General features: G+C 39.7%; 1 protein-coding gene across 2 annotated transcripts in view; it reads right to left on the minus strand.

Moving 5' to 3' along the window:
- Nucleotides 1-19,261, minus strand: part of TANC1 (tetratricopeptide repeat, ankyrin repeat and coiled-coil containing 1) — a 54,816-nt gene extending 35,555 nt beyond the window's left edge. The window contains exons 1-2 of one of the 2 annotated variants that reach the window (XM_030454543.1): nt 19,095-19,261; nt 5,428-5,502 (exon numbers count right to left, since the gene is read on the minus strand). In XM_030454543.1, coding sequence (XP_030310403.1) covers nt 5,428-5,488 — 61 coding nt within the window. In that variant the 5' untranslated portion in view covers nt 5,489-5,502; nt 19,095-19,261. Of the gene's footprint in view, nt 1-5,427; nt 5,503-5,846; nt 5,874-19,094 lie in introns of those variants that run through there. The other variant, XM_030454544.1, reaches the window with a different exon arrangement.
- Between the last annotated feature and the right edge of the window lie 7,920 nt (nt 19,262-27,181).

The raw sequence follows: 27,181 nt of genomic DNA on the forward strand, positions 1-27,181 counted from the left end.
GATATATCACTAGCATTAGCTTCTGGGAGAAGACACTCACCACATTAAATACTCACTGCTCAGCAAAAAAAGGAGTATAATCTCTTAAATTACTGTCAGTAGCCACAGAAAGTGGGCAAAGCAACACAGAATAATCAAAAACAGCTCCATATTTTGAGCATGCAACAATGCCTCTTCTGTTGCAAGATATTTTTAGAGTAACAACAAAAAGTCAAACCGAAACTTGAAAGTATTCCAGTACAAGTTCAATGTTCTGACTAGCAGATGTGTACTTTATGCACAACAAAGTCCCCTTGCACTTAGAATGCAAAATCCAATACAGAGAGTTTGGACAGAAAAATCCAATTGAATTTGGATACTTATAAAATGCAAACTTATTTTATTTAATTATTTCAAGCCTTTCAATTGTCCAGGAGAGCATCTCTCTCTGTTCTCAGCTTGGTTCTGAGTTTACTATTGAGATAGGAAGTTTTGATAAGACATAATGCAAGAAAAGTGGAGTTCAAATTTGAATCTAACTAAACAATTTCATTTGAGTTCAACCTTTACTGCTACAGGGAAACAACTCTGCAAACAATTTAAAAATTATGTTTACCTAGTGGGCACTAATAAAAGACCAAAGCTTCTTGAATAGCAACTTTTATTTTAAAGTAATAATTTAGTTCCCATCACAAAAAAAAAAAAACCATGCCTAGGAATTTAAAGACATTTCATCAAAGTGCTGTGCTAGTGCTGTGCAACAGGCTTGCCACAATGGCCTACACTAATACAAAAGGGAGAAAGGAAAAGAAGTGCAGATCACACAAGCAATGATCACAACTGTGATCACAACAGATCACAGCTCATACCTTTGACAGCTATTTTATTTTTCAAATTGAATATTAAGTATAATTTCTATTTTTTTAATTTCATCTGATCAAATGTTAAAAAAAAAGGAATGACATTCCAATTTTACAGATTTCCTCCCACTTGTTGTACGAAATGGTGGTAAAGACCAAGGCACACAAACAAGACAGCTTAGAGTATGCCAGTCTACAACAGAATACAACACAGAATTAAAGCATCCATTGTATACTAACACTCAAAAACTCTGTACACACATATTTAGGTCAAAGATACTTCAGTTAAGATACTGGAATGCAAGAAGAAGGAAAACCAAGGGAAACTAAATTGCAAAAAAAGCATAACATAAGCACTTCAGTACCTTTTATTTCATCATCCGAAAATCAAAAACACTGATCTCATTTCTCCAGATTCTCTGCCTTTAAAACACCACATTACATTCTAAACACTAGCTTTTTGTTGACATGATAATTTGCCCCTTGTTATTTCTGCACTACATGAACGACTAACAAGCCCTTAAGCTGAAAAACCAGAAGTCCCAACAACTTACCACATTAATTTCTACTAAAATCAACGAAGTTTTCAAGCATACCATGCATTACATTTGATGTTAAACTTCTGATGAGATTTTAGTGCAGGAAGAACACTGCAAACTAAGTACAATACTTCCATTATTCATGCTCCTTCAGGCCTGATATTGGGTCAATAGAACAACAATGGTACTAAAAAGCCATCTGAAATAAATGAGCATGTTCTCTAGAAATTTAATATACAGGATTTTCTTTTCTTTCCAAGTTGAAATACATTCCAAGTATTTTACAGTGAGTGGTTTTTTGCTTAGTGAGTTAAAAAAAAAAGGAAAAGAACAGTTAAAGAAAACAAACATAATTATGTACTGCAAAGCAGCTGGCAGCACGTAAAACAACAAGAAATACTAATACAAGTCTATCTCAAGCATTTTTAAACATGTAAGAAGGAGCAGCTGAACAGAACTTCTACTAAACCAATCGTAATTAATTCAGTTTATATTTTATACTAAATACTTTATATTTTTTAGACTATATACTTTTATACTATATACTTTATCACCTCACCACAGACACAGATGATACTTGCAGTAACTCTAGAACCCGAGTTCAAACAACAGTCTTCTGGCTCTGACCTCTTGAATTGTGAAGCCAAGATACAAAGTTCCTGTGCTATACTAAAATTAAAAAGGTCAACTCCTTCCAAGAGAGGCCAGAGGGAGAGAATCTCCCAGCACCTACAGAGTTGAATTTAAAACCTCACGGAAAGAAAACTGAAAACATATGATGCATAATCAACTATGAAAACAACATTGAAGGGAAACACAGGGTAAGAATAAAGACAAAGAGGTCAGATTATCTCAAATCTAGAAAATAAAGTCCATCAAGAAAACAAGGGGAAAAGGCAATGAATAAGGGAAGAAAATGTGTGTCCTAAGTCGTAAGGTCTAGTGAGAGTCACACAGACTCCTAGTCAAAAAGACTTGGTCTGCCTCTTCTTACTGGAAGGAGACTTCCGAGGAATCTCCACAGTGCTTGGAAACTCCTTCAGAGTTTAAAGATACATTTATTTGATTATAATAACCTGACAAAGAGGAGAAAATATCATGTTTTCTGAGACTGTATATTTCCAGCTTAGTGCACAAGACAGGACAAAAAATATCAGATTATTTTCTTTTTGTTCTTTAACTATTTTACAGACTTTTTGATACTCCAGTTGTACCTTCAGTGCAGGGGAAAAAACATCATTGCTGTTTACACTGGTTCTGGGAGGCTAACAGATGTAAAACCAGTAGGATATAGTTAATGAACAAACAGGAAGCTCAGTTCAATAAAACAGGAATCATCCCACTCGGAGTTGAATTACACAGACTTCCAGGCGTTCCTTTTATGCACAAGTAAACCCATGGGACAACAGAGGTTACTTCAGTTTAAGAGTAAGCTGCTGCATTTTATCCTAGACCCCTGGGCAATGTGACTTTGGCAGGAGTGAGACAATGACTGGTGGTCAAGGCAGAACACTCAGGAGTTTCTGCAATTCCACACCTCAGTGTCTCTCCTCTGCCCACTGGCATGCAAAGTGTGACAGATTTACCCATATATTGCAAAAGAGATAGCAGAGGTCTTCTTGATGGGATTCAATTTGGAACTCCCAAGCTGTGCTCTCTCATCTGCTTCTTGTGACATTCAGAAGCCCTGAGAAAGCTGAAAACTTTTTCAAAACTTCATCAGCAAAAAAAGTAAATCTACATGCTCAAAGAGCTGTGAGAAGTATCTACTTTACTACTGCATTACTCTTTTAAATGGTGGCTAGAAGGATGGATGTATCCACAATAACTGTCCTTGGAGTCAGCTTCCATCATTCCCATACATTTTCACTCTCTTTAGAGTTGTTCAGAGAGCAGTAAATTTTAAGAGCTCTTGTTGTTATTAAGGACCTGAAGGGCCACGAAATGGGGAAACTCTCCAATTACAAAAAATTCCATTTCTCATCGTTTTAAGTTTAAGGGCAAGGGAGAGGAGCGAGCAAAAAAACCAAGCTCTGCAAAGAGCAATGTTCTTTGCCTTGTGTCACATCTTGTCTCACAGCTGAATATCAGAAGGTTCTTTGAAACAAAAGGGAAATATATTAAACTGAACACAACAGTACAGGAAGTCGTGAGTGTAACACCGAATGGAATGCACAGATTTCTTTACAAACTTTTCAGAACATCTTCAAATATAAAATAGCCAAAATATCTGGAATTCGCTGTATAAATTAATTACATCCTTTAAAAATGCAGATCCTACATTCCTCCTTGCTATAGATTTCACCAGTCAGGCGTTTTTCAATTTCTCCCAGTACTTGGTTTTCATAATATTGAATCCATACATGAAATTAGAGCTTTGCTTAAAGAAAAAAAACCCACAAAAAATCCAAACTAAAAATTAATAAAAAACCCTCTCACACATTCTTAACACTCCCCTTTGGTGTTCAGAAATACAGCAGTATTGTATTTGTAAAAAACAAAGGAAGAAAATCCTCTCTTTAGCACTCTCATCCAGATAGATGTGATAAGATCCTCAAATAAAAAAAATGTGTTTTCTGACCCAAAGACCTTTCAAACTCCAGATTTTAATCAAACCCTGGTCAAAGCTCCTTTCCAAACAGCCTGATTTTGCTTTTGAGCTTAAACCAATTTTCATCTAGTATTTTAAGGAAAAATGTACCAATGAAATCCTCACCACAGGAATCTTTAGCTCACTATATTTAAACAACTCCAGCTCGTAACTTTGAGTCAGCAGCACACACAAAATTAACAGGATGCCTTTTTTCTTGCTGTGATCACTTTTGTGCATCTTTGATCTAGTGTCAACATTCTTTATTTTCAGGATAGCTCTCATCATTCAATCACTTATAAAGAAACCATGGTAGTGTAAACTGCAGAAGACCACAATAATTTCCTAAAGAACACACTAACTGCCATGTGAGCACAGAACTGCTTTTCACAAAAGAACACTTAAAACACCTTCCTCCCCTTGTAGACTCAGCATAGTTTTAAAAGCATCAATACAAGAGACATATATAACCTGCTTGTCAAAGAAAATATGAGTGCATTGCTTTAAAGGTTCTTACAAATGTCAGACACAGTCTGTACTACATTCTGTACTTAATACATGAAAGGAGTATTTATTTTTATTTTTTTTAATTCTGAAAGTCACTTATTTGTGTTGCCAAAGAGTATAAATTCACTCCTATGAATAATTTGGGAAAGAATTTCTTTACGGAGAGAGTGATCCGGCATTGGAATGGGCTGCCCAGGGAAGTAGTGGATTCTCCGTGTCTGGAGATATTTAAAAAGAGCCTGGATGTGGCACTCAGTGCCATGGTCTAGCAACCGCAACGGTGGTAAAAGGGTTGGACTCGATGATCTCTGAGGTCCCTTCCAACCCAGCCAATTCTATGATAGAATTCTATGATGATTCTATGATAGTTTTACTTTCAAAAATCTCTGGCGTTAAAGTGGGAACTAGAACATGCTGGAAGTTTGACAGCAAACTTACACAGTTTTCACTACATTTATTTTCAACATTTTTTCTTCTAAATACATTAATAATATAGATTATATCACCTATAATACTTACTGGGTTTTTTCTCTATAATAAAATTAACTAAGCAGTTTAAAACATGTTTCTCAAGGTTCTGAGCCTCTGCCCTGTGGCTGTGTTTAAGCTGGCAGGACAAGGCACAGAGCCTCCACTCAGTATTCTATGGTAAGAACCAAGCACAAGCTGCTCTCATTTGTGCTTCCCAGCAGCAGAAGCAGCTCAGGAGCCAGAGCACTGGATGCACCTTCCAGGAAGCTTCTGAGCTGCTGCTCCAGCTTTGCATGTGAGCAGTTTGGCCAAAACAGAGGGGAGAGGTGGTGGCCTACAGACTCCAGGCTGCTGGGATCTCCCTGAGAGTCACACAGTGCCTGAGAGATGGGGCATCCCTGCTGCAACAGAGTAAATTTAGTTGTCTGATTTAATATACACAACTCATCTACGTTATAAATTATTTTATTAATATTCATACCTGGGTCTTTCTTGTTCCCTTTTCCACCCTCTCGGCTCTTTTTTAAAACTGCCTTTAACATTTTAAATGTTGCTCCTAAAGGATAACAGAAAGAAACAAAAATAAATGTACTGTTAATAAGATCCATTCACACAAACCCAAACAAAACAAAGATAGGATCAACAAATAAAACAGTGAGGTAACTGAAAGACCTTTTTGGTAGTTACATTTATTTTTTTACAATGCAGCTTGGTTAAACAAAGTCCTGATGCACAAGGGATATTTTAACAGTTGAACTAAGCAGTTAAGAGTTCACTATCTTCTAACACAGAAAAGTAATACAGCATTCTCCACATTCCACATATAATTAAGGTTATAAGGCTAAACCCGTGGAAGTTACTGTAAGACACTGTTGAAAGTAAAACAGAATAAAGGTCCACCTGCTGACTGGAGCTCATCAGGGTATCTGGGGGAGCAGGACAGAAACCTGCTGCCAGCTGGAGTCCCCACGGCAGAGTGCAGAACAGAGGGGTGACAGCAGGACACAGTGTCACCACACAACTGCTTGTCACCCACACACAAAGCTGAACAAATTCCCTAAATCACTGCATATTATGTGACGTGCCCCCATGCCCACTTATCCCTGCCTCTGAACACAGGCATCTACCTTTTGCACCTCAAATTCAGAATTCCAATGACAAGGAAAATATATCTGGGATATAAATCTGAAAGACTGTTAAGTGTAGACCTGAAAAAGTCTACAAAAACACCCCACACAGACCACCAGCTGAAAAGTTAAAGACACCGAAAAGAGGCAAATCACGTTTATCTGTGGGACACAAAACATAAACGAATTTCTGAAAATAAATTACTATACTATACTAGCATGTGGAATGTAGATTGGGAAAAGTGAGGCACTCTATGTGCTTGTACTATCAGTGATCCAGCATCAACCAGATTTTATAGGCAAAGGCTGTGTGCCAGCTTTCCACAGATCTGTCCAAGCAATGCAGAAAAAGCTGGATTGAAAGAACACAATTAGAACAATGCTCAAATTTTTGAAAATAAGAAAATATCTCCTAAAATTCAACCACAAGATAATGAGAAGGGAAACTAAAAGCAACATGAGGGAACACTCCCCCTTCTTTGCTTGTCTGGATGAGCTTTTAAAAGCCCTTCCGACACCTGGTTTCTGTGGTGCCAGACTTCAGCCAAGAGGAAAACAAAGGCTACAAAAAGGTCTATCAGAAGGACATAACTAGTTACCAAATACCTGGTTATGAAACTGTAGGTAACTATTTTTTTGTTCTTTAAAAAGGGTTCAAACTCTGCAGGTTTGTAGTAGTTTTCCTTTCTTTAGAAACTGGTATCTCTAACAGAGATTTAGTGCATAAGAAAGAAAATTAAATAGATTAAATTGAGATTAAATAATTATTTAAAAAATTAAATATTAAATTAATAGAGATTAAATAGAGGCTGGATTTTTTGAGGAAAAGTCATATGAACACCTTATAGTTTTGGAAATGAAATCTATTTTCAAACAATAATAATAAATCAAGAATATCTTCCACAGTTTGAAGGACTGGCTGCGCTTTTTTTTTTTCTTTAAGAATTACTTGAAGGTCTTCTAAAAACTTCAACTATCATCTCTTTTTAAAATGGATACCAGAAGTGGACTTGTAGCGTAAGAAGGAAAATACCTCAACCGTCTTGCTGTTCAATCAAAGATCATGGTGACTGATTACAGAACTAAATCCCCCACACCAGTCGATGATGAATCTGTTTTAAAATGGGTGCTGCCCTCCCACCAGTTGAACTGTTTGTCTTTGGATACACAAGACCTTTCATACAATTGCCTCATGTTCAGAGAATGAAGGGAAGAGGTGGAAAGTCCCTTGATTTAAGAATTTCTATAATCAGCCTTTTTATAAATGAGGGGCTCCACGACACCGTTAGGTTTGTAAAATACCAAATGCTAAGTAAGGTAAAGAGCTGGGAGTGCAGAAATACACAGTTTACTCGATTCATAGTCTTTTACCAGTTGAGTACTCTACTACCTAAGCAATCCCCACTGAAAAGAAAAAAAAAAAAAAAATCTGACATTTTCACTCTGCCTGTGAGTCTCCCTTAAAATTTGCTTGCATGAAGGTATTATCCACTCGTAGCTGACAGATACTAACTTCATAGCTTTTGTTCACATTCATAACTTTTGTTTCACCATCCTTAAAGGCCTGCAGTATGCACACTGTATATACCTCACCTATAGCACTGGGCTCTCTGCAGAGTTCTATCCACAAGAGCTCATCTCTTTTGGAGAGGTGAAATAAACCCTACATGGTATGTAAACACCCAAGCTAATACTCCTCAACTCCTCATCTACCTGCTTCCCAAAGCTATGCTCTTCAGTCTCTTCTTATTTAAAACCTGAAAAACAGCATATATTTGCAAAGAAATAAGAGGGTGGAACAGCTCGGTCACCTGCACAAAGTGCACAAGGGCTTATCATCCTTCTGTGTAGCATTTATTAAACCTGTACTTCAAAAGAGCTGTATTTTAAAAAGTGTATTTTGGAAATATCCCAAGATTCAGTCCTAAGGTTTGCAGAAATCTTCATTTCGCCACAACTGCTTTAACTGCCTTTAAACACATGAAGAATTTCACTGTTTACGTGTGGAAAAGTTTCAACATTTCCCTCTTCTGGCAAAATAAAATTCCTTTAGCTTAACTGTATTTTTCAAACATGAGAAAAACAACAACAATAAAAATACTTAGAGCAGCAAGGTGTTAACTGATGTAACAGGAATCAAAACATGATAGCCAAAAAGAACCCAAAACCAACCAACCAAACAAAAAAAATCCTTTAAAATTACTACATTTTCAGTAATCAGTATCTAACATTTCATTATAAAGAGGGCATATTCCCAGATCTAAGAGACTCCTAATTCAAGAATGAACAAAACCCTCTGAAAACCAGACTTTACCTTTTATGGATATTCTTTATGCAGGAAGTTCAATACAAACACAAAACTGAAAGTATACTGCACTTCTTTCTCACTGAATATCCTAATTATTACGAATCTTACTTATGAAACACTCCACATCTCCCCATGCTTATCTGACACCCCTGAATTCTATACATCAATTTAAGAGAAGACTGCAAAAGACCACCAAGATTTCCAAGTTTTATGCTCACTTCTCAACAGTGGAATTATGGCCTGAAGCACGATTAAAATACAATGAAAGAGGTGAAAGATGAGGAAGCGTGAGAAAAACCTCATTTCCATGTTAGCTATTAGAATGTGCTTTTACAGTAGCTTTTTTTCCCACCAGTCTGGTTCTAGATTTGACTTCCCACTCACCATAGGAACCCCTCTTCTATCCTGCAATCTACCCAGTGCTCTGCTATACTACTCTTTTAGCCTACTGCTGATTATTTTGGCCTAGTGTCTGTAAGAGCTGCCAACAGAGGGGAAAATATGGTCTCTTCACTTGACTGCTGTCCAAAATTCTTGGTCAGGTATCAGATACTACAGAAACATACGTTTATGAGATTTAAAGATTACTGTTCCCCAGCTACTTGGGACAACTCTGAAACACTGAAGGAAGTGATCTTGCACTGAAGCAGATGAAGGGCATTCACAAGTCAGAAATATTAACTTCAGAAGTCCTGAGCACCTGTGTGAACCAATCTGACCGATTCAGGAACCATGCAGTAAGAATCATCACTTGAATCATTTGCCTGTCTGCACCGGGGAAAAAGAGCAGCAGCTGTCAACAGGGGAGCCATAAAATCTTAAGGATTCACAGCTGCTTAACATATGAAACGTATCTGACCACAGAAGAGACGCAGACAAATTTATTTTTTTCTTTTCTCTTCCCATTCTGCCAAGGCCCCCTAAAGAAAATGCCAAGACCACAGCCTTTTACTGTTTTCTACAGAATTTCTCCTTTATTCAATTATGACTTAGAAAGAAACAAAACCAAACAACAAAACAAAACCAACCCCCCCAAAAAATCCCAACACAAAAATCCTGCTTCTCAACCCTACTTAATTTGTCAAATTTATCCCTGCTATTCAGGTTTCTTTCTGAACCTCACCACTCACTTGAGCTCTTGCCATTTACAAGACACCACCAAATTCCTCAGAGGATCAAAAGATCCACTGTATTCTCACTTAGCCCAACTCTACTCTTACCAGGGCTGGTTTTCTCCCTTGAATTTTATATTTAGGTATCACAGAGGTAAATTACTCTCTATCATTCTACTGCCTTTTATTTCTAAATCTAATGAATTATCTTTTCTCTCCTCCCAACTCTGCAAGACAGGGATCAGCATACATAGATTATGCTACAAAACAGGTTATTGCTTCAGGGGCAAGAAGGTAGGTAGGTTGTGGTGAGAGCAGAATAATGAAGGGTGGGTCAGAGGAAGACTGCTTGCAATAATCCTCACCTCAATACAATGCTTTGAAAAAAAGCTGGCCCTCCTCTAAGCGGAGGGTCACTATTTAGAGAGGCATTCTAGGATGAAATGAGGTCACAAGATATCAAAAAAAAGTTCTATAGACACACAATTATAAGCATCCCACTTCCAGGAACCACTGGATATCACAGACATAGTTTGCACCAAGGCAGGAGTGAGCAAAGCAAAATGAAATATAAGTACAGATACATTTTTTTCTTGCCTTTGTCACAAAGGCCACTTTCATCCCATCCTTTCCATATTAAACACAGAAAAAGGCACGAAAACTCATGACTTTCCAGCTGGCAGCAGTGACACACTGCACACACCATGTCAGCAGAAAATCAAGAGCCTAAAACTAGATAAAAATTAGGTCAGAAACTGCCATTTCAGCTTTACTAGCATACAGAAAATGGAGGACAAGAATCATGCTAACCAAAATCTTGACCCAATTCATAGTAATCAAGTCTTATTTAACCGAATCCTTGCATGCTTGGGTTATGACAGTACCATCTTCTCCTGAAAGCATGGAAGATGATGAGCACAGAAATGTGTCTCCACTTCCTCAGCTGTCCTAGATACAGTCTTCATTTCCAGAAGAACACAAAAAGCTGCTTGTAAAATGATACAACCATTCACTCCAAGCAGACAAATGCAAATGCACTGCAGAATGCATCCACCTTACATTATCCAGGCTGCAGATCTGGGCTTCACTCTGCTTTGTGCTGCAGCAAAGGGAAAAACAGTTTCTCCTACAGCACCAGGAGAGACATCTTCACCACATGAAAATTCTGAGCCAATTACAGTTCATTCCACACCTACTTGGCAACAACCAAGTAACCCTACCAGCTAACTCAGAAACACTAGCAGGCATATTGGATTCATTACACTTTAAAGCTTACATGGCTGGCTCCTCCAGTTGTGCACCTTTCTTTCATACTCTATAGGAGAAAAATTTAGCAGACAGCTAAATGACACCATGACAGTTGAATTATTATCAACTTTTGGTACAGGACATTATTTTAAGATGGCTTCCCCATCAGACAACATACACAAAATTTGTCTGCTATGATAATCCAGGACACACCAGGCTTTACCAAAACTCAGTTTTGTTTAAACCATACCATTTCTACTCAGCTTCCCCTCAAAAGGATGGACAAGTTCTCACAGATTCACAGAATTGTCATGGTTGGAACAAACCTCCAAAATCACCAAGTTCAACCATCTCCCCAGAAAAAAACACCATGCCCACTAGAGCATGTACTGAGATGCCACATCTACAAGTTTTTTCAATAGCCTCATTTACTAGAAGTAGAGTGGAGTGTGTGCAGAAACAACTCAAAATATCCGTGATGACAAAAAATTAACCACACTCATTAACACCTCTTTGATTAGGGCAGAGTAACAGTATGGCTGAGGTTGGAAGGGATCTCTGGTCATCTGGCCCAGCATCCCTGCTGATGCAGGGCAAGCCTGCATGATTTGTATAAGAAAATCTTGGAAATCTGTATTAAAAATGTAATGCAGACAGTTATTACCTTCCATTAACAAACACATAAAATCAAGCAAATGAATAAAAAACAAAAACACTTCCAAAAGATGCAACTCCTAAGTGACCCTAAAATGCAGAAACAAGCAGAAATACAAAGCTTAAACATACCAGAACTACTGTTGTTGTCTAGGACACGTTAGCATAATGACACATGGACAAAAAAGAGCAACTGAAGTGAATAATACAAATCTGTGAACCTGTGGTTTTAACATGAACATCCTCAAGGCTACCTAGAAATGAAATATTTAAGTTACATAACAGAGAGAAGGTATGTGAATCCAAATGTGGCTCAGGCATCTGTACATACTGGCTCTTCTCACTCAGAGCATCTCAAAACACATTACAGCTCCTAACAGCCTGCAGGGAGGGTAGCAGTCTTATTCCCATTTTATTTAAAAGGAGCAAAAAACAGTTTACTCAAGGCTATAATGAGCAGCTCGGTACAGGATGGCCAAAGGGGTCAGCTGTACACTCCTCTGCACTGTGCCAGCACCCAGACAGTTGTGTGTGTGTTTACTGAGCTGCACTGCAACGTCAGACCAGCAACAGAGATGACACAGGAAATAGAGCAGGATCCCACAGCGGGTACAGAAGGAAGAAAACCACTCCTCTGAAACAAAACACACTGTTAGATTGGCTCAACTATCTCCTGAAGTCCGACCCACAGGAATGTGGCAAAGCAGAAATATCACCCTCCCCACTTCCCATCACAAATTATAGGACGATTCCTTCTTCTTTCTGCTGTGAAAAGTAATCTTCCATTTTTAATCGCTTGTTTATGCTGCTTTGTGGACAAGACTCAGACATTCTTCTATAGTGTAAACTACAAGGGAACACTAACATTCTTCCAACTCCTTTTCTCATGAAGCACATTTCATTTTGATGTATGATGCACTAGTATCAAGAGACCTTGTTACAGTGTTAAAATAAGCTCTGCTTGCACATTTATTACAGGCAGTATTTACCATACCCGGATTACAAGCAAGCCCTCCCATTCTGCCACAACCCAGACAAGTGTTCACTCTCTTAACACAGCTACTGAAATCAGGGAGACTATTCACATTAACTAGACACCAGCCTTAGGTTTTATTCGTTATCAGCCACTAGAGAGCTCAGAGTCCACTTAAGCCTCTAACTCAGATGCCAGAAAGCATTCCCTCCAAAGACAAGTATCTAAAAAGATGTAAACTGTCACAACCAGAATTGAACTAGTAGTGGAACACAAATCCATATCCTTCAAAAAGAAGTAATTATTCATAAAATCCTAAGTCTGTGAAATTTAGAAGTTTTCCAAGACAGGACATATTGCCTCACATCAATCTGTGATGGGGAAGCTTGCAAGTCCCATGTAAATCAAATGAGCTGAGTTCACCAGCTCATGAAGAGAACAGATCCAACAACAAGAACTCAGCTCAAAACCTTGCAAACAGAAGAAAAAATGCAAAAAAAAAACCAAACCAAAAGGAAGTTTGATTTTTCTCCTGGGAAAAACTAAGAATTGAAGAAAGGAGGCGCAAGCAAGGCTCACAAAGGAGAAAAGCATTTGTGTTTCCTATTAGCAGATGTTATAAAAATAGGAAGAAAAGAATCTTGTTTCTACCAGATTGAGGGACAGTGTTAGATTTCTCAGATGCCAGCTTGCCAAATTCTTGAAATGCTTTACCAAGAATCCGAGCTCTCTCCACAAGCCCATTTCCCCAGTGCAATCCAAGACACAGCTCTGGTGTGTCTGCATCCTCCACTGCAGAGGATGCAAGAGCCCTGGAACCATCTTCTGCACAGGCATGTGCCAGGGCCTAGAAAAATAATGTTCAGAAGTGCTGTGTAACAAGACATTCAGTATATTCCTCTGATGCAACCTTTTACAAAGTTTTTAACTCCAGCAGAAAGAGACATCTCAATGCCACTTTTGCCCTCCTGGCCACGTTGTCTTTTAAAGACACAGGGCAGCATTTTTGATCAGACAGATGAATTAGATATATTTTCCCAAATTTTCAAAATATGTCTAGTACCTTTGAACAAGTGTAGAACTTCACAGAAAGTGCTACTATCACTCTCTGACTGACTTACTGCACACAGAAAGTAACATCTGGTAATGTGCAACAGTGGTACAAAAAACAGCTTAGAGAATAAACAAAACCGGTACCTGAGCCAGCTCTGTATTCCTGGTTTTAAACACATCAATGAATTCAGAAACTATACATGAGTTTGGTACAGTGTGCAAAAAGGCACTATGTTCATATATTTCATTTTACCTTTGCCAAGATAATTCATCTGAGGATAAAGCCAAATTTTACGTCTTTTAATTGTTTTTTTTAACTTTTGGAAGTAATTATTACACACAAAGGTTCCGTATCAGTAGATGGGAAGTGCTGAAAATTTCACTTTGCCATGGCAAAAACACATCTGTGCTTTGTGGCAATAATTTTCCTCCCACTTTTCTTCAAAGTTTCAGTTTCTGGTAAACACTCTAGAAAAATCCAGGAACTTAGTCCCTGCTAGCACAAAAACAGAAAAAAAAAATCCCTTTGCGACCTCCACAGGAATTTAGACCAGTGTAAAACAGACCTTGAAGCATATGAGTTAAATAATCAACTCAACTCAAAGGCATTTCTAGTGTAAAACACAAAAACAGTCTCCCTCCAAAATTCACATTAAGAGTAATTTGTGTTGTTTCATTCTTGTTCAACAACAAAACACCCAAGCAAAATAAAAAAAACCCAAAACACCCCCCCCAAAACAAAACAAAAAAACCCCAAGAAAAACAAAACCAGGAACCAACCAGTCAACAAAAAAAAAAGGCAAAAAGCCAAGCCCAAATCAAAACCAACCCACATATTAAATTCTCTAGCAATTCCTATCTCTTCCAAGTTTTAAATAAGCAAGGTCATATTTTGCTTCTATTCATTCTTACTTGCATATTGTTCAAATCCTAACGTGTTAGAAGTATGGTCAGAAATACAGATTCTAAGGAAAGGTCATCTATTAATAAAGAAATTGAATAATTTCATTGTAAATGACTCAAAGAAAAGCACAATCTTTAGACTACTCAAATTCTAGTATTTTTCAAGATAAAGCAAAGCTGGAACAGTTTGATCTGGCCTTTTCAGCAATTAAACACCTTAGCTATTTTAAGTGCAATAGCTTTCAATTTGATTTTAAAGTACCAGCCCTCAACAAGCCATGTCTTCAGCAATTAATACTTAGCAATAACAGAACCTAACATAACATTCAAGAAGCAATACTATTCTAAACTTAACAGAGCTCCCCAGTCTAACTCCAGCCATACAGCAGCGGAGTTCACATTAACACACAAAAACACACATCAAAAACTTTCTTTCAGGGCGTTTCCTGTGTTGCTAACAAGTTCCAGCTTCTCTCCTGCTGGATCTAAATTTAACCAAGAGGAAGACTAGAATCTTTTCAAAAGTAAACAAATAAATAAAAAAAAGCAACAAAAAAGCACAACACAACAAACCAATCACAACACAAAAAACCAACAAAACAAAAAACACAATCCCATACCATAGATTCAACTTCAATGCAATGCAGCAAGAATTTTACAGACATCTTTGTTTCTATAGCTGTTAACTATCAAACACATGAAACATGCAGCAAGCAAGCAGCAGCCCTTTCATCCTACACATTGTACATCATGTGCTACTAGGTACAGATAACACCAACACCAGTTGCTCATTCAATAAATGTATGCAGCAGTGAGTGACCTCTACAGAGGAAGTCAGGAGTTCAACCAGAAGCCAAGGCTCCCTGATAAGGCCAAGTGTGGTTTGCTATCTGAATTAAAACAGCAGCAGTGGGTTTGATTAAGCTGCAAAGACTCATGACAAAGCCTTCAGACTTTGTTACAAACATGCCAACTATTGAATACTTCCAATACAGATTTGTCTGAGCTAGACAGGGGGAATACGCAGGTAGAAGGGAAGGGGAGAGAACTTGAAGTGATTCAAAACACGCATCTGTATCATTGTACCCTCTGTGGCTACAATATTTAAGATCACCAGAACTCCAATTTGCATGTAGCTTTCCATTTTCATACATGTGCAGATATAGCTGAATTTACCAAGACACATGAGGAAGAATTAGATGAATTCAGGACCAGCCCTATTCCCAAAATTATTCTGTTCACCTGGATTGCAGAAGTGCCTTCAAAGTACTGCACAAAATAGTGATTCACCATACAAACACTAAAAAACCATCACCCCTACACCTGTTGACACCGTATTTACAGAAAAAGGTCAAACATGCAATAATTTATTGAGCCTTTCCACCAACATCAACATCAAGATCCTAAAAGCAGGTCCTGGCTTGCCTTCAAAGACATTTAAATTTCTGCTAACGGCTATGCAAAGAACTCATTTACTGGCATCACTGAACTGATGCCTAAGGATCCTGCGAGATTCTCAAGACTAAAACATCATATAGCCCATGAGATGTAGCAAACTGTTCTCTGTAAACACTTCAGAACTGACATCCCCTATAACAAGACACTGATGAGAACACTCTTCAAATCTGGCTAGCTGGCTGATCTGCATGGCATTTCAACCAACAAGCCAGAGGAACTTCAGTTTTCAAATTGGCACCCTCATTAGACATTATTATTCCAGATCAAGAAAAGAAGTGAAACACTGAACTGGAGAGGGTATTATGTCAATTACAGTAAAACACATGTACCAATGACTGCCTAGCTATAATACAATCACTGTTACTTACCCTTCTGCTTCTAGACTCTTAGGAATAGACTTAGGCACACGATCAACAGGACATCTGAGCTATGATAAGGAGACCAAAGGCTGCTGTTCTGCTGAAGCACAAAAGCTACAATCCAGTGCAGACTCTCCCTACTTAAAACTTTCTCCATCCTAAGCAAGCAGGAAACCACGCTGCCCTGGACAAGGGCATATAGATGGTGAGGCTAAATACAGAATAGGCAGCAGCTCTCCACCTCTATTTGATAAATTATCTAGCAATTTAAACATGCTGAAATTATCTTGCATAACTTCCTAAATACAATGAATACTGAAGGATTTAATCATTAATACCATGCAATGATTTTCAAAAGAAGGTGCAGGTGAAGGAGGCCTTGTGCAACCTGCTCTAGTGTCCTTGCTCATGCAGGGGGGTTGGATCCTGATGATCTTTAAGTTCCCTTCCAACCCAAACCATTCTATGATGGTATGATAAGATGGTAAGAGACAACATAGGAAGGAGACATTAATATTAGTCCACCCATCAGACATTCTGCATTAACAAGCAACTGACCTCTTTACTTCCCTTCAGGTTGAGATTAAAAGTTTAAGACTGCAACCAAAACAATCTTTTTCTTATTAAAAAAACAAAACAAAACAAAAAAAAACAAACAAAAAAAAAACCCAAAAAAACCAAAAAACCCCAAAACAAAACAAAAAACAAATTAAAAAAAAAAATCCTTTTCAAACTAAAGTTATATACAAAACCAAATCCAGTGAGAATCATGGACTGTTTCAGAGCTTTGGGTTTGGTGTTTTTTTTCAGTTTGGTGTTGTATTACACCATCTTACACTCAGAAGTCAGCTTTCTATCATTTGTGGCTCCAATACATAAACAATTTTTTAAAAATCAGGCCTTATACATTTTTTAGGCCCTAGGCTTTTTTTTTTTCAGACACAGCTTTGTGATTAATAAACTCTCCAAACCCCATGTCAAGTCTTGGAAGCTTAAAGGAACCAAAAGACATGAACAAACCTAGTTTTCTCAAACCTAACCTACACAAAAAACCAAAACCATTCTCTGTTTTTCTGGAAAATATTAAGATTCAACTCCTGACAGAGCTAGAAAACCAATTTTTAGTCAAAACTGCATATCTATAGAAAAATCTTAATTGAAAAACAATTAATATAAAATTTAACTTACAGATGTTTGAGTGTCAAATAACCAAGAGATCACACTGGCATTATTACACCACAAAGTTTGAAGGCTTGCTGATTAATCTTTCATCTTCAAAAAAAGGTTTAATCTTGATGACAATAAGAAGTTCAGCTAAGGAAAAACAGAACACATCTGCTAAAACTGCTTAGCTGTCCTCAAAAGTACATACTCAGATCACAAAGTTGCTATGGCATCAACTTCAGGATTGTGGTTAGACACACAAAATGTCTTTTTCCTACAGACTGTTATGGGAAGCTGAGCAACTTTGGCCAGGAGCCACGTATGTTTGGCTCTAAAGTAGACATAATTCATCACCATTTGGACATTCCAATAGTTAGCTAAACTGAGAAAGCAAGACAACCAGCACTTTAAAGCTCTAAATGCACTCCCCTAGCAAAACCAAAAAGAAATTGTATTTGTGCTTACCTTCTTCACTAGCATTTACTTGATACAGAATACTATTTTTCCGGCACTTAACTGTTAGTTCAGAAAAATGGGAAAGGTTCAGCTTTGGAAGCTACATATCAAAGTGCAGTGGGAGGAAATTCTGTAGGATGCAAAGTACCACATTTATTTCCTTGTTCCCTAAACCAGCAATCACAAAAGCCCAGAGCAAACCTCCTACATCCCCAACTGTTTGCCTTCCAAATGGTGAAGCTGCTTCAGAGTCAGAGATTTCTGACTGATGAAGCAGAGTGCCACTTTCACATTACCACAAAGGGGGAAAAATAGGTGGGTCCAAAGCAGACAGCAGGGTGGAGGGGACCTACTCAACATCTCACTGCAGCAGATTATAGTCCCCTTTTTCCCCCCCCCAGGCTCGCTGTCACAGAAAGATGTCTCCAGTTACACTTTGGTTTTAAAAACAATTATTTAAGACCCAGTTTACTCTCTATTAATTACACATTATGAGGCTAAGGAAAACAAATAATTGAAATAACATTAATGAGAAATCAGAAAGTTTTAGAAAGTATATTAAAATACTGTTACTATATCCCATTAGTAACTCACATATTAAAAGGCAAATCAAATTATCTTTTTATTCCCGAGATAACACCACGCATCACTGACAACCACACGGGCAGGACCTTCTGTTTCAGAAGTCAAAACAAGGTAGTTCCCACTGGACACAGTCAGGCCCCCACACCCTCCGTGCCATCCTACAAGGGCAGTGTCTAAAAGGTCAATGTCTAAGGGCAGTGAGCATCTCCCTTCCCGCCGCCCCTGTCCGCAGCACCCCGGGCACGCTCCCCGCCGCCTCGCTGCTCTCAGCAGGGTCTGCTGCCCCAGCAGAACAACAACCACACCGACACCAACTTTTCCTGAGAGCAAGGGTTCTTCGCCCGCCCCTCTGATAATGAAGGAAAAGAAATTGTCCCAGTCACAGAAACAACTGAGTATGTACCAGGGAGGCGGTAATCGGGGCCGCGCAGGCAGCTCCAGGCCTCGCCCCCACCGGGCGATCCCCACCGCCCAGCCCTGGGCCCTCCGGCCTCCCGGCCGCCCCTTTCCGCGCCCCGCCCCGCCCCCCCCTCAGCTCCCCCGCCCGCTCCCCTCAGCCTCGCCGGCCACCCAGCCCCCGCCGACCCGGCCCCCATCCCGTGTCCGCCGGGCGCGGCCGCCCGACGTGCCCGTACACGCTCGTCGGCCAGAAAGTTTCGCTCCCGCCTCGGCTGTCGCCGACCCCCGCGCAGCCCTCCGGAGAGGCCCCGGCGGAGCGCAGGGGAGGCGGGAGGGGGGGAGGGCTCACCTCAGCCCGCGGGGCCCGGCCCCTACGCCCGGGGGCTCCTGCAGCGCGGCGCGGCCCAGGCAGGGCTCCTCAGCGGGCAGCCAGGCGTGCCGGCGGGATGAGCTCACAGGCAGCGGGCGGCGGCAGTCCCCGCCCTGCGCACCCCTCCACGGGACCGGCTCCGCGGGGCGGGGAGCACCCGGGGCGGAGCGGAGAGGGGCCGGGCGGCGACGCAGGTCCCGTAGCGGCCTCAGCACGGCCCCGTCCCAGCGCCGCGGCTCCCCAGAGCCTCACGGGGCGGTTCTGTGGAGGGAGCTGGGCGGGCGGCGGGGGGGGGGCACGGCCGGGTGGTGTCCGCCCTCCGCGGCCTGGGGAGGGGGGGAAGAAGGCTGCGCGCTTCTCCTTAGGCCGATGTTTCGCCGCCGGAGAAAGTTGGTGCAGACGTGCCGGGATCACCTCAGGTGTCGGCTGGGATCCGCCGTCCTCTTCATTCGGGCCTACGCCACCCGAAACACCTGAACATGTGTTCCCGCTGTCACCTCTCCGGTCAGGCTTGTCACCGTCCGCCGGGCTGTGACAACTGACGGGACCTGCGCTGCTCGGCAGCCCCCGGCGGTGCGGGCACACCCTGCCCGTAACTGACCCGGTCCGGAGGCTGGGGTGTACCGCTGCGCGGGTCTGCTGCTGGCACTGCAGATAATACAGACTTCTTTTATATAATCTGAAAATAATTACATCCTTGCTTATAAGATCTGGGAGGGACAAAAAAAGAGGTGGCTGGACTATAAATAATAACTGAAGAACTGAGTGATCCAAATTACTTGCTGTACTAGGCCACGCAAGGCACGTAAGACACCCAGGCTGGAAATTACACATTAGGAACAACGCGGCCCCTGGTCGCAGTCCCGAAGGGGATATGCTCCGTCCTGGAGAGCCGGAGCACCATCTCTGAAACGCTTTGGGGCTCCAAGGGCAAAGCCATGCAAGGTGAACCACGCGGCAGGAAAGCTGCTGGTGCCCTCTTTGCCTGTGCAAACGAGGGATGAGCGAGCATGTGCAGAGAGGTGGAGTAACCTGAGTACAGCTTCGGTGAAACTTGCAGGGGAACACCTTTTCCAGTCCCTCTCTATTTTTCAAGATACTGAAAGAGTGCAGAACAAATGCAGAGTATTCTGGAACACCTACGCTATGCATGCATTTCACAGAGCATCTTTCAGTGTGTCTGTCAGAGGTACAAAAGAAAATCCATGTGTGTGTTCAGAAACAAATTGCAGGGTTACATACAAGAAGAGCATCCTCTGAAGAACATTTGACATGATTGCCTTGTATGGTATTAGAGGAGCAGAGTAAGAGGGACAAAGCCTCTCAGAGTTACAACAGTGAATTAGTTAATTATCTTACACTTCTTTCATTTGACTTCTGCAACTTTAGTAGCTGAAGACTTGCCCCAAAACAAGTGTAAGATGCTGTGGGCAACTCAGCCAGATTTTGTTTTTTCTGGTGAAGAACCTTCTTAATCACACCCTCTTGCCTCCATTTTGCTTATGTGATGAGGCACATGCCTAGAAGGGATTTTTTTCCCTCTCAGAGGAAATGTCTCTGTTCTGGCAGTCTTTTATGTGTTTGTCTTTGTCTCTAAAATTCAAGACAAAAAAACGTGAGCTATGACTCCATTGTTCTGGGATCTATTCCTCATCAGGTCCAGTGCTCACTCTTCCTCTGTATATGAACCTGTAAGTTTTCAAGTAGTATTTATAGTCAATTGGATTTAGGTCCTGCTGTTCCACAGGAAGACTCAGAATCAAGATATTTTTAACCAGGACTTGATTTTAGTGCTTCCCTATTTGTCTCGGGAGAGCAATGCTTTTGATACCAGCAACATAAAGATTTTTGCTCTCATCTCTAGAGTACTTTTGGGAGGAATTCAGCCTACAGCTGTTTTTCTACTTCAGCTGGAGCCCTCTGCTCCTTCCATTCATTTGTTCAGATGATTTGTCCATTCCCAGCCACTGAAATTCTTCAATTCTTCAGCTTTTCCTTTTTTTTTTTCTTCTCACATGGGCTACAGCTGTCCTTAGAATCGCGCACTGACCATGCAAGCTTCCACTAGTTTGAATTTTTTTTTTTTTATTGGCAAATGCAAACTTTAGACCGAGCTGAAATATAATGGCAGCAGTGTTCACTGTAATGCTGGGGACTAGGGAAATAAAAAAAACAGACTTCTCACTTTTTTTGCTCGGTTTCAGTGCGGTATTTGTTAGTTTGGGCTTCTCATTTTAACCTATTTCAATTCTTGGTTTTGGAGGGCTCCTTCAAATAAGATAAATGTTGCAAATTTTAGGAGCTTTCTTACAATGTAGGTGCTTTTATCCTGTCAGATTCATTCTCAAGCAAAATGATTTGGTAGAAAATGCTTGATTTACTGATTTTAAAGAAACAACTTTTCCTATAACTAGGAGAATCAACACCACCTTATATTCAATAGCTTCATGACTGCTGAATTTCCAGATGTCCAAGAGGGTTTAGGTTCTGATTCGTATTTTTCTTCTGTGAAGTAGCATCCAGAACGTCTCTCCAGTATGCAGTTACCTGATGTCTCGGTCTGCTTTTTTTTGTGATGCCACCTTTGCAGAGTGAGAGAATAGCAGGAGGTAGTCTCATCTTGGCTACCTGTTGTAAACTAACGTAATTGCAGCAAAGCATTACTTTTAGTTGATTTTACTTGAAATAAATGAACTGGTTCTAATGCTAGTTGTGAAAGAGAGGATGGGTAGCAACTAGGTGTACACGAAGAGATCACTACAGGCTGGTTTTCCCTTTCCAACCATGCTGGAACTTCGTGACAAGGCTTTCTTTTTATTCATTATAATTCAAGGTAGCAGTGTCAGTTTTAGGCTACTACTAAAGAACTAACAGCTAGAGTTTTTAACATAATTGGAGGGCTCTTTGTAACATATTTTAAAGTACTGCCTTCAGAAACCTCAAAAAACTGTACAGAAGAGTTCCAAAGAATACACACTGGGGACAAGCAATTATATGCCTACCCAACTTTGAATGGCACCTGTGAACAGCTCCAACAAAACCATCTCAGCCTAAACTTGGCTTTTTGACTGGTTTTACTTTTTAAGGGTTGAGATCCATAGAATAAACCAAGTTATAAGCTTTAAATTTCAACTGGTTTTTTGCCTTTAATTGTTTTTGATATTTCTTGATAGTAACATATAAAGAAAAATATTTCAGGCTTATGTAGCTTAGAGATAGCTTAGTTTGCTCCAACTCCTTAACTCTGAAAAAAACATACCAAATATGAAAAATTTAAGCTAGAAGGAATTTAAGAAATTTATGACCAATGAAAGTAGAAGACTGAATTTATTTTTTCAAGTCAGTCTTCATTTTAGTGACTCTTGTATTTCAGTAAAGGCATATTATGCAACTAAAATGCATTATATAAAGGCTATTATATAAACTGTTTTTAATAATAACTTAATTGTTCCCATATGTACAAATAAGTTCTGAATTAATCACCAGATGTAACCCAAACTACAAGAGAAAATCACTGTGCACAAGTGAAGTCACTTTCAGGAACATCCCTTTATAGGTTAACTGTGAGGCATGAAATGATGTACCAAGCTTTTCAGTGTTGCCTAGTTCAAGAAATTACTTCCTTCTGAAGTGATCATGGAAAGATTGCCTCTACAATACCAGCAAATCTTAATTAACTCTAAATCTTCCTGATACCAATACAGTATGCCCTTTACCCTGTTCTTTGTTCTCAGTTTCATTTTTAATTGGCTACAGCTACAAACAGAGAATGCTGGAAGGATAAGGAATTAAATACCATTTGTTGTGACCACCAAGTTATGCCCTTTCTATCTTTACAACTTTTTTCTTTAAAACTTTTTCAGTGGATGAAAATACACATCTTTGTAAGAAAAAGGCTGTTTTCTGAGGCTAGCTCAGCTGGCAGAATATGCTGTAGGTGTATAGCAACCTCTTGTGGCAACAACAGTATGCACATAGTATTTAAGAACTATTTAATTCTTTAAGGTATTCTTGATATGAGTCATAAACCTATATAAAAATCTAAAGTGTTAGCAAACAACTGGACAGTTAGAGAGCCTGTTCAGTTGGAGAGTCTCACTTAGCCAGAGAATTAGCAGAACTCTATTAGTCTTCCTCTTCAGCTGAAGAATGAACTAAAATTTGGAGCCTGTTATAAACGAAGTACCACACTGAAATTTCTGTTAGCAAAATTATCTAAAAGATTTTCATTAAAATTCATCAACAGTGGAATAATGGCCAGGAGTGGAATCCATGACCAGGTTTGACAAGAATAACATGTAACTATTATACAGGCTATAAATACTGTTGAATGATTGTTCTCTGCTTGTTTTTCCTGAATAAAGGGAAAACTACGACTGGTTTCACCAGGGAAGGCAAAGTACCTTTACAGTTTACAGCAGCTGAGCAAGACTGAAAACAGAGTGCAAGCCTGGCATCCATACAGAATCCCATCACATCTACCATCTTTAGATCTTTAAAAATCTTTAAATCTTTAAAAAGATTTAATTCACAAGTGGTCCAAAGGTGTGAAATCCTTCCAGTTACACTTATCAGTTGCAAATACCTGTCCTGCTCACACCAAGTGGGAAAGGATCGTCTAGAAGTTGCAGGAAGTGAACAGGAGGAGTGGCAGCATACTGGAACATGGACACAAGGACAGAAAGGTTTTCAAAGCTAGCAGGTGCTTCACTGTGAACCTGTTATGGGAGTTGTGCACAACAAGAACAATCACAATACAAATATCACAGATTAGAACTAGGAAATTTTGTAAATTCTAGAAACAGATTCCTCTACCACTGAAAATAAAGCTGAGTCAGTAAATGCTTCAGCTTATATGTGTATCAGTTACCAGAACTATTGTGTTTTCTACAGCAGGGAGAGGTTACTGTGCTTGAAATGATTTCGAAAACTATGCATACTACTTAGAGAGAAACAGGCTGAACAAGTTCATCTTCAAAGGGACAGAGGCTTTAAACAACAATTAATATTTATGTATCAAGAGTTTTGTTATATTTCTCTTAATGTAACTTCCCAGATTTACCACTTGTAATTTCTTTGCCATTTCATCTGCTGCAGTTTCGTATGAGTCAGAAATCATACATTCTCAGTTCAGACCTCAGTTTGTACACCTAACAACATATACTGTAGTTCATTCCAGACCAGTTAAAAGCTGCAGTTCCAAATTCCCAAATGGCACCACCCAACCTAGGAGTGTCAGGTGCTTAAAAGAAGAGACTCTTTCATGCCCAAGAAGAAATTCATCCCTGCAGAGAAGCCCAGCAAAACGTCTGCTTTACCCAGACTGACAGAATTACAGCATTATCAAGTTTAGCAGCGTGTTGAAACAATCAATATTCACTGACACCTCTTTTGACTGCTTTCATTGCCACTTGGCTTCAGCCATTCCCATCTCTGTAAGGTGTTTTGAAGTCTACAGATAAAAACAGCTGTGTATTAACCAACATCATGGCCATGAAAAGGATGAAATGCAGAGCAAAAGAAGAAATAGTTTCCTCAAACCATGTCGTTCATGTTGAATGCCTGTATCATTTGTGGTAACCCTTAGCAAACCTGAAAAAAGGCTTCCTGCAAGGTTTGGATTTTTCTACCAAACCAACTGTATTTGTTCCTTATGTCCTGAATTTAGTTGCAGTTCATGTTTAAATAATGAAAACAAAATGCTAAAGTATGACCTGAACTAAATAAAATTCACTCCTTAGAACAGCAGAGACAACCCATTCATAGTATCATCAATGATGGTGCAAACACTAATGAAAATGACACAGAATAGAAGGCACAAACAGGATTAAAAACTAAGCTATTATTTATAAGTTCAAAATAGAGCTTGAAGTTCCTTTTTAGCTCTAAAGAACACTATTATAAACAGAAAACCTTAATAAATAAATTAGACAAAAAGTACCTAATAGTGCATCTGTCAAAATACAAGTGAGTAAAAAAAAAAAAGTCTTGGTTGAAAAGTGAGTGCTCTTAATTATAAAATATGTCTGAGCAGAAGAGTTTTGTTTGTTCTCTATACAATTCTTTCAGATTCCCTCTAAAGACTAGCAAGTGCTATTGACACAAAAAGCAAGTACAAAACATTACTCTGTAGTACCACAGGGGGTATGGATGACAGGCCACAGGAGCAGGAAATTAAATGGATCATTTGCCAGTATTTCTTGATCCTCAAGATGCAGGAAAGGAGCTTGCACCTACTTCACATTTACATGAAACTGAATTTATCAGAATTAGACATCCTGAGTTCTTGTGAGGACCTTGCTTTATATTTGAAAATGTTACACAGGTAGAAGATAGAAGATAATCTACATTAAACTAGGCTTTCTGCTGAGCTGTTTGTAGCCACCATGCCATCACACCAGATACATTCTGTACACAGACAGACCCTAGGCACAGCTGCAACACGTGCATGGACTCATTGCCCAGAACAATCAGGTGTCTGGTTAATCCAGCACCCAGGGGAAGGCTGGGTAGAACTTAGGAAAAGACAATCCTTTTCCTACAAGGCCTCATTTTGCATTAAATCCTTATATAAAAATCTGCTATACAAGCAGAACTAACTGTTTTCCAAATCACATACCTACAATTTAAACATCCATGAAGTATATTGTTTTGTCCAGGTTAACAGTGACAATATTGTCCAAGTAACTACCAGTCAGTTAAAACACAGAGGAATAAAACCAAAGTCTTCTTCATAGGAGTAGCAGTATTTTGATTCTTCCTACTTATTCAAGGTGTACACGAATTACTTATTGCACACAGTACTAATCACCACCTCCTGTGATGATAATTTAATCACCATATAAAAGTTATTTACATTTTATGGATGGATAATATGAACAGACACTCATGTTAAGTAGTAACACTAATTCCTTGTAACACACCTGGGATCCCTCCATTTCAGAGGAGTGTTTGATACATTTTTAACAGGTTTCCACTGAAGTCGTGTGGAAAGCACACTATAAAAAGAAGGCTTCTTCACAATATAAACACCTCTCATATTGATTGAGCCTGTTTGGACTACTTGATTACAGTCTCAGTGACTCTCATACTGACCTGCAATTGCTACCTGATAAAAAAGTCCCAGCAAAATTAAATTCAGAGCAAGACATCAACTGAGCTCCCCAGTCAACCAGCAGCAATAGGAGTATTATTACACTCTGCACTGGGCAGGACTATTTGTTGTCTTCCTGACAGTGTAGCAGGCAAGGCTCAAGGATACTTCCTGCACTTGTATTTACAATTGCTCCTCCCCATCGTTAAGCTTGACCCCTCAGATCCTACTACCACCAGCCCATGCTCAGAATCATCACTTTTCAGCCTCCTATTGAGTTCCATCATCCCAACCTTAAACTCCACGTTCAAATCACTGCATTCTCCACACCTCGACTCCTCCCTCATCTCTGCCCTCTCATTCCAGAGCCTCAGCTCCAACTCAGGTATCTCCTTCACCCCTCCTCCCCAGCCCCAGTGGGGTTCACTCAAACTGTTCCCACTTGGCTTTTCCTACTCTCTGGATCTCAGTAGAGAAATCTCTGCAGGAGCTGATTTTGTTGCATTAAAAAAGGGAAGATTTTTTTTTTCCCCTGCCTGGAAATCTTTCCCAGGACTTGCTGTAGTTTCTTACTATGCAATAAACCTGAGGCATCTATTCAGCACGGAACACCTCAGACTTAATTAAAAACAAACAACTGAAAGCATTGAAGTATTAGGCAATCTGGATTTTAGGAAGCACAACAGAACACTCACTATTGTCATTACCAAATCTCTGAGAAAATATGCTTTTCAGTTGTGACCTGCTTTAGTTGAGACCTGCTTTCTTAGGAGCAAGTTCATTTAAATAAAAAATAATTAAAAAAAAAAGGGGGGGGGTTAGGGGGGAAGGTGGCCTGAAATTTTCCACTGCTTCAGTCACAGGCTTCACTTACTGGTGAAGTGAACTTCTTTGCACTGAGTAATTACTGTACAGGAGTACAACCAAGGCAGACAGAAGCCATGGTATTTTAGTAACAGCCAAGTACATTTAG

The sequence above is a fragment of the Calypte anna genome, chromosome 7 (assembly GCF_003957555.1).
Source record: "Calypte anna isolate BGI_N300 chromosome 7, bCalAnn1_v1.p, whole genome shotgun sequence".
NCBI lineage: Eukaryota > Metazoa > Chordata > Aves > Apodiformes > Trochilidae > Calypte > Calypte anna.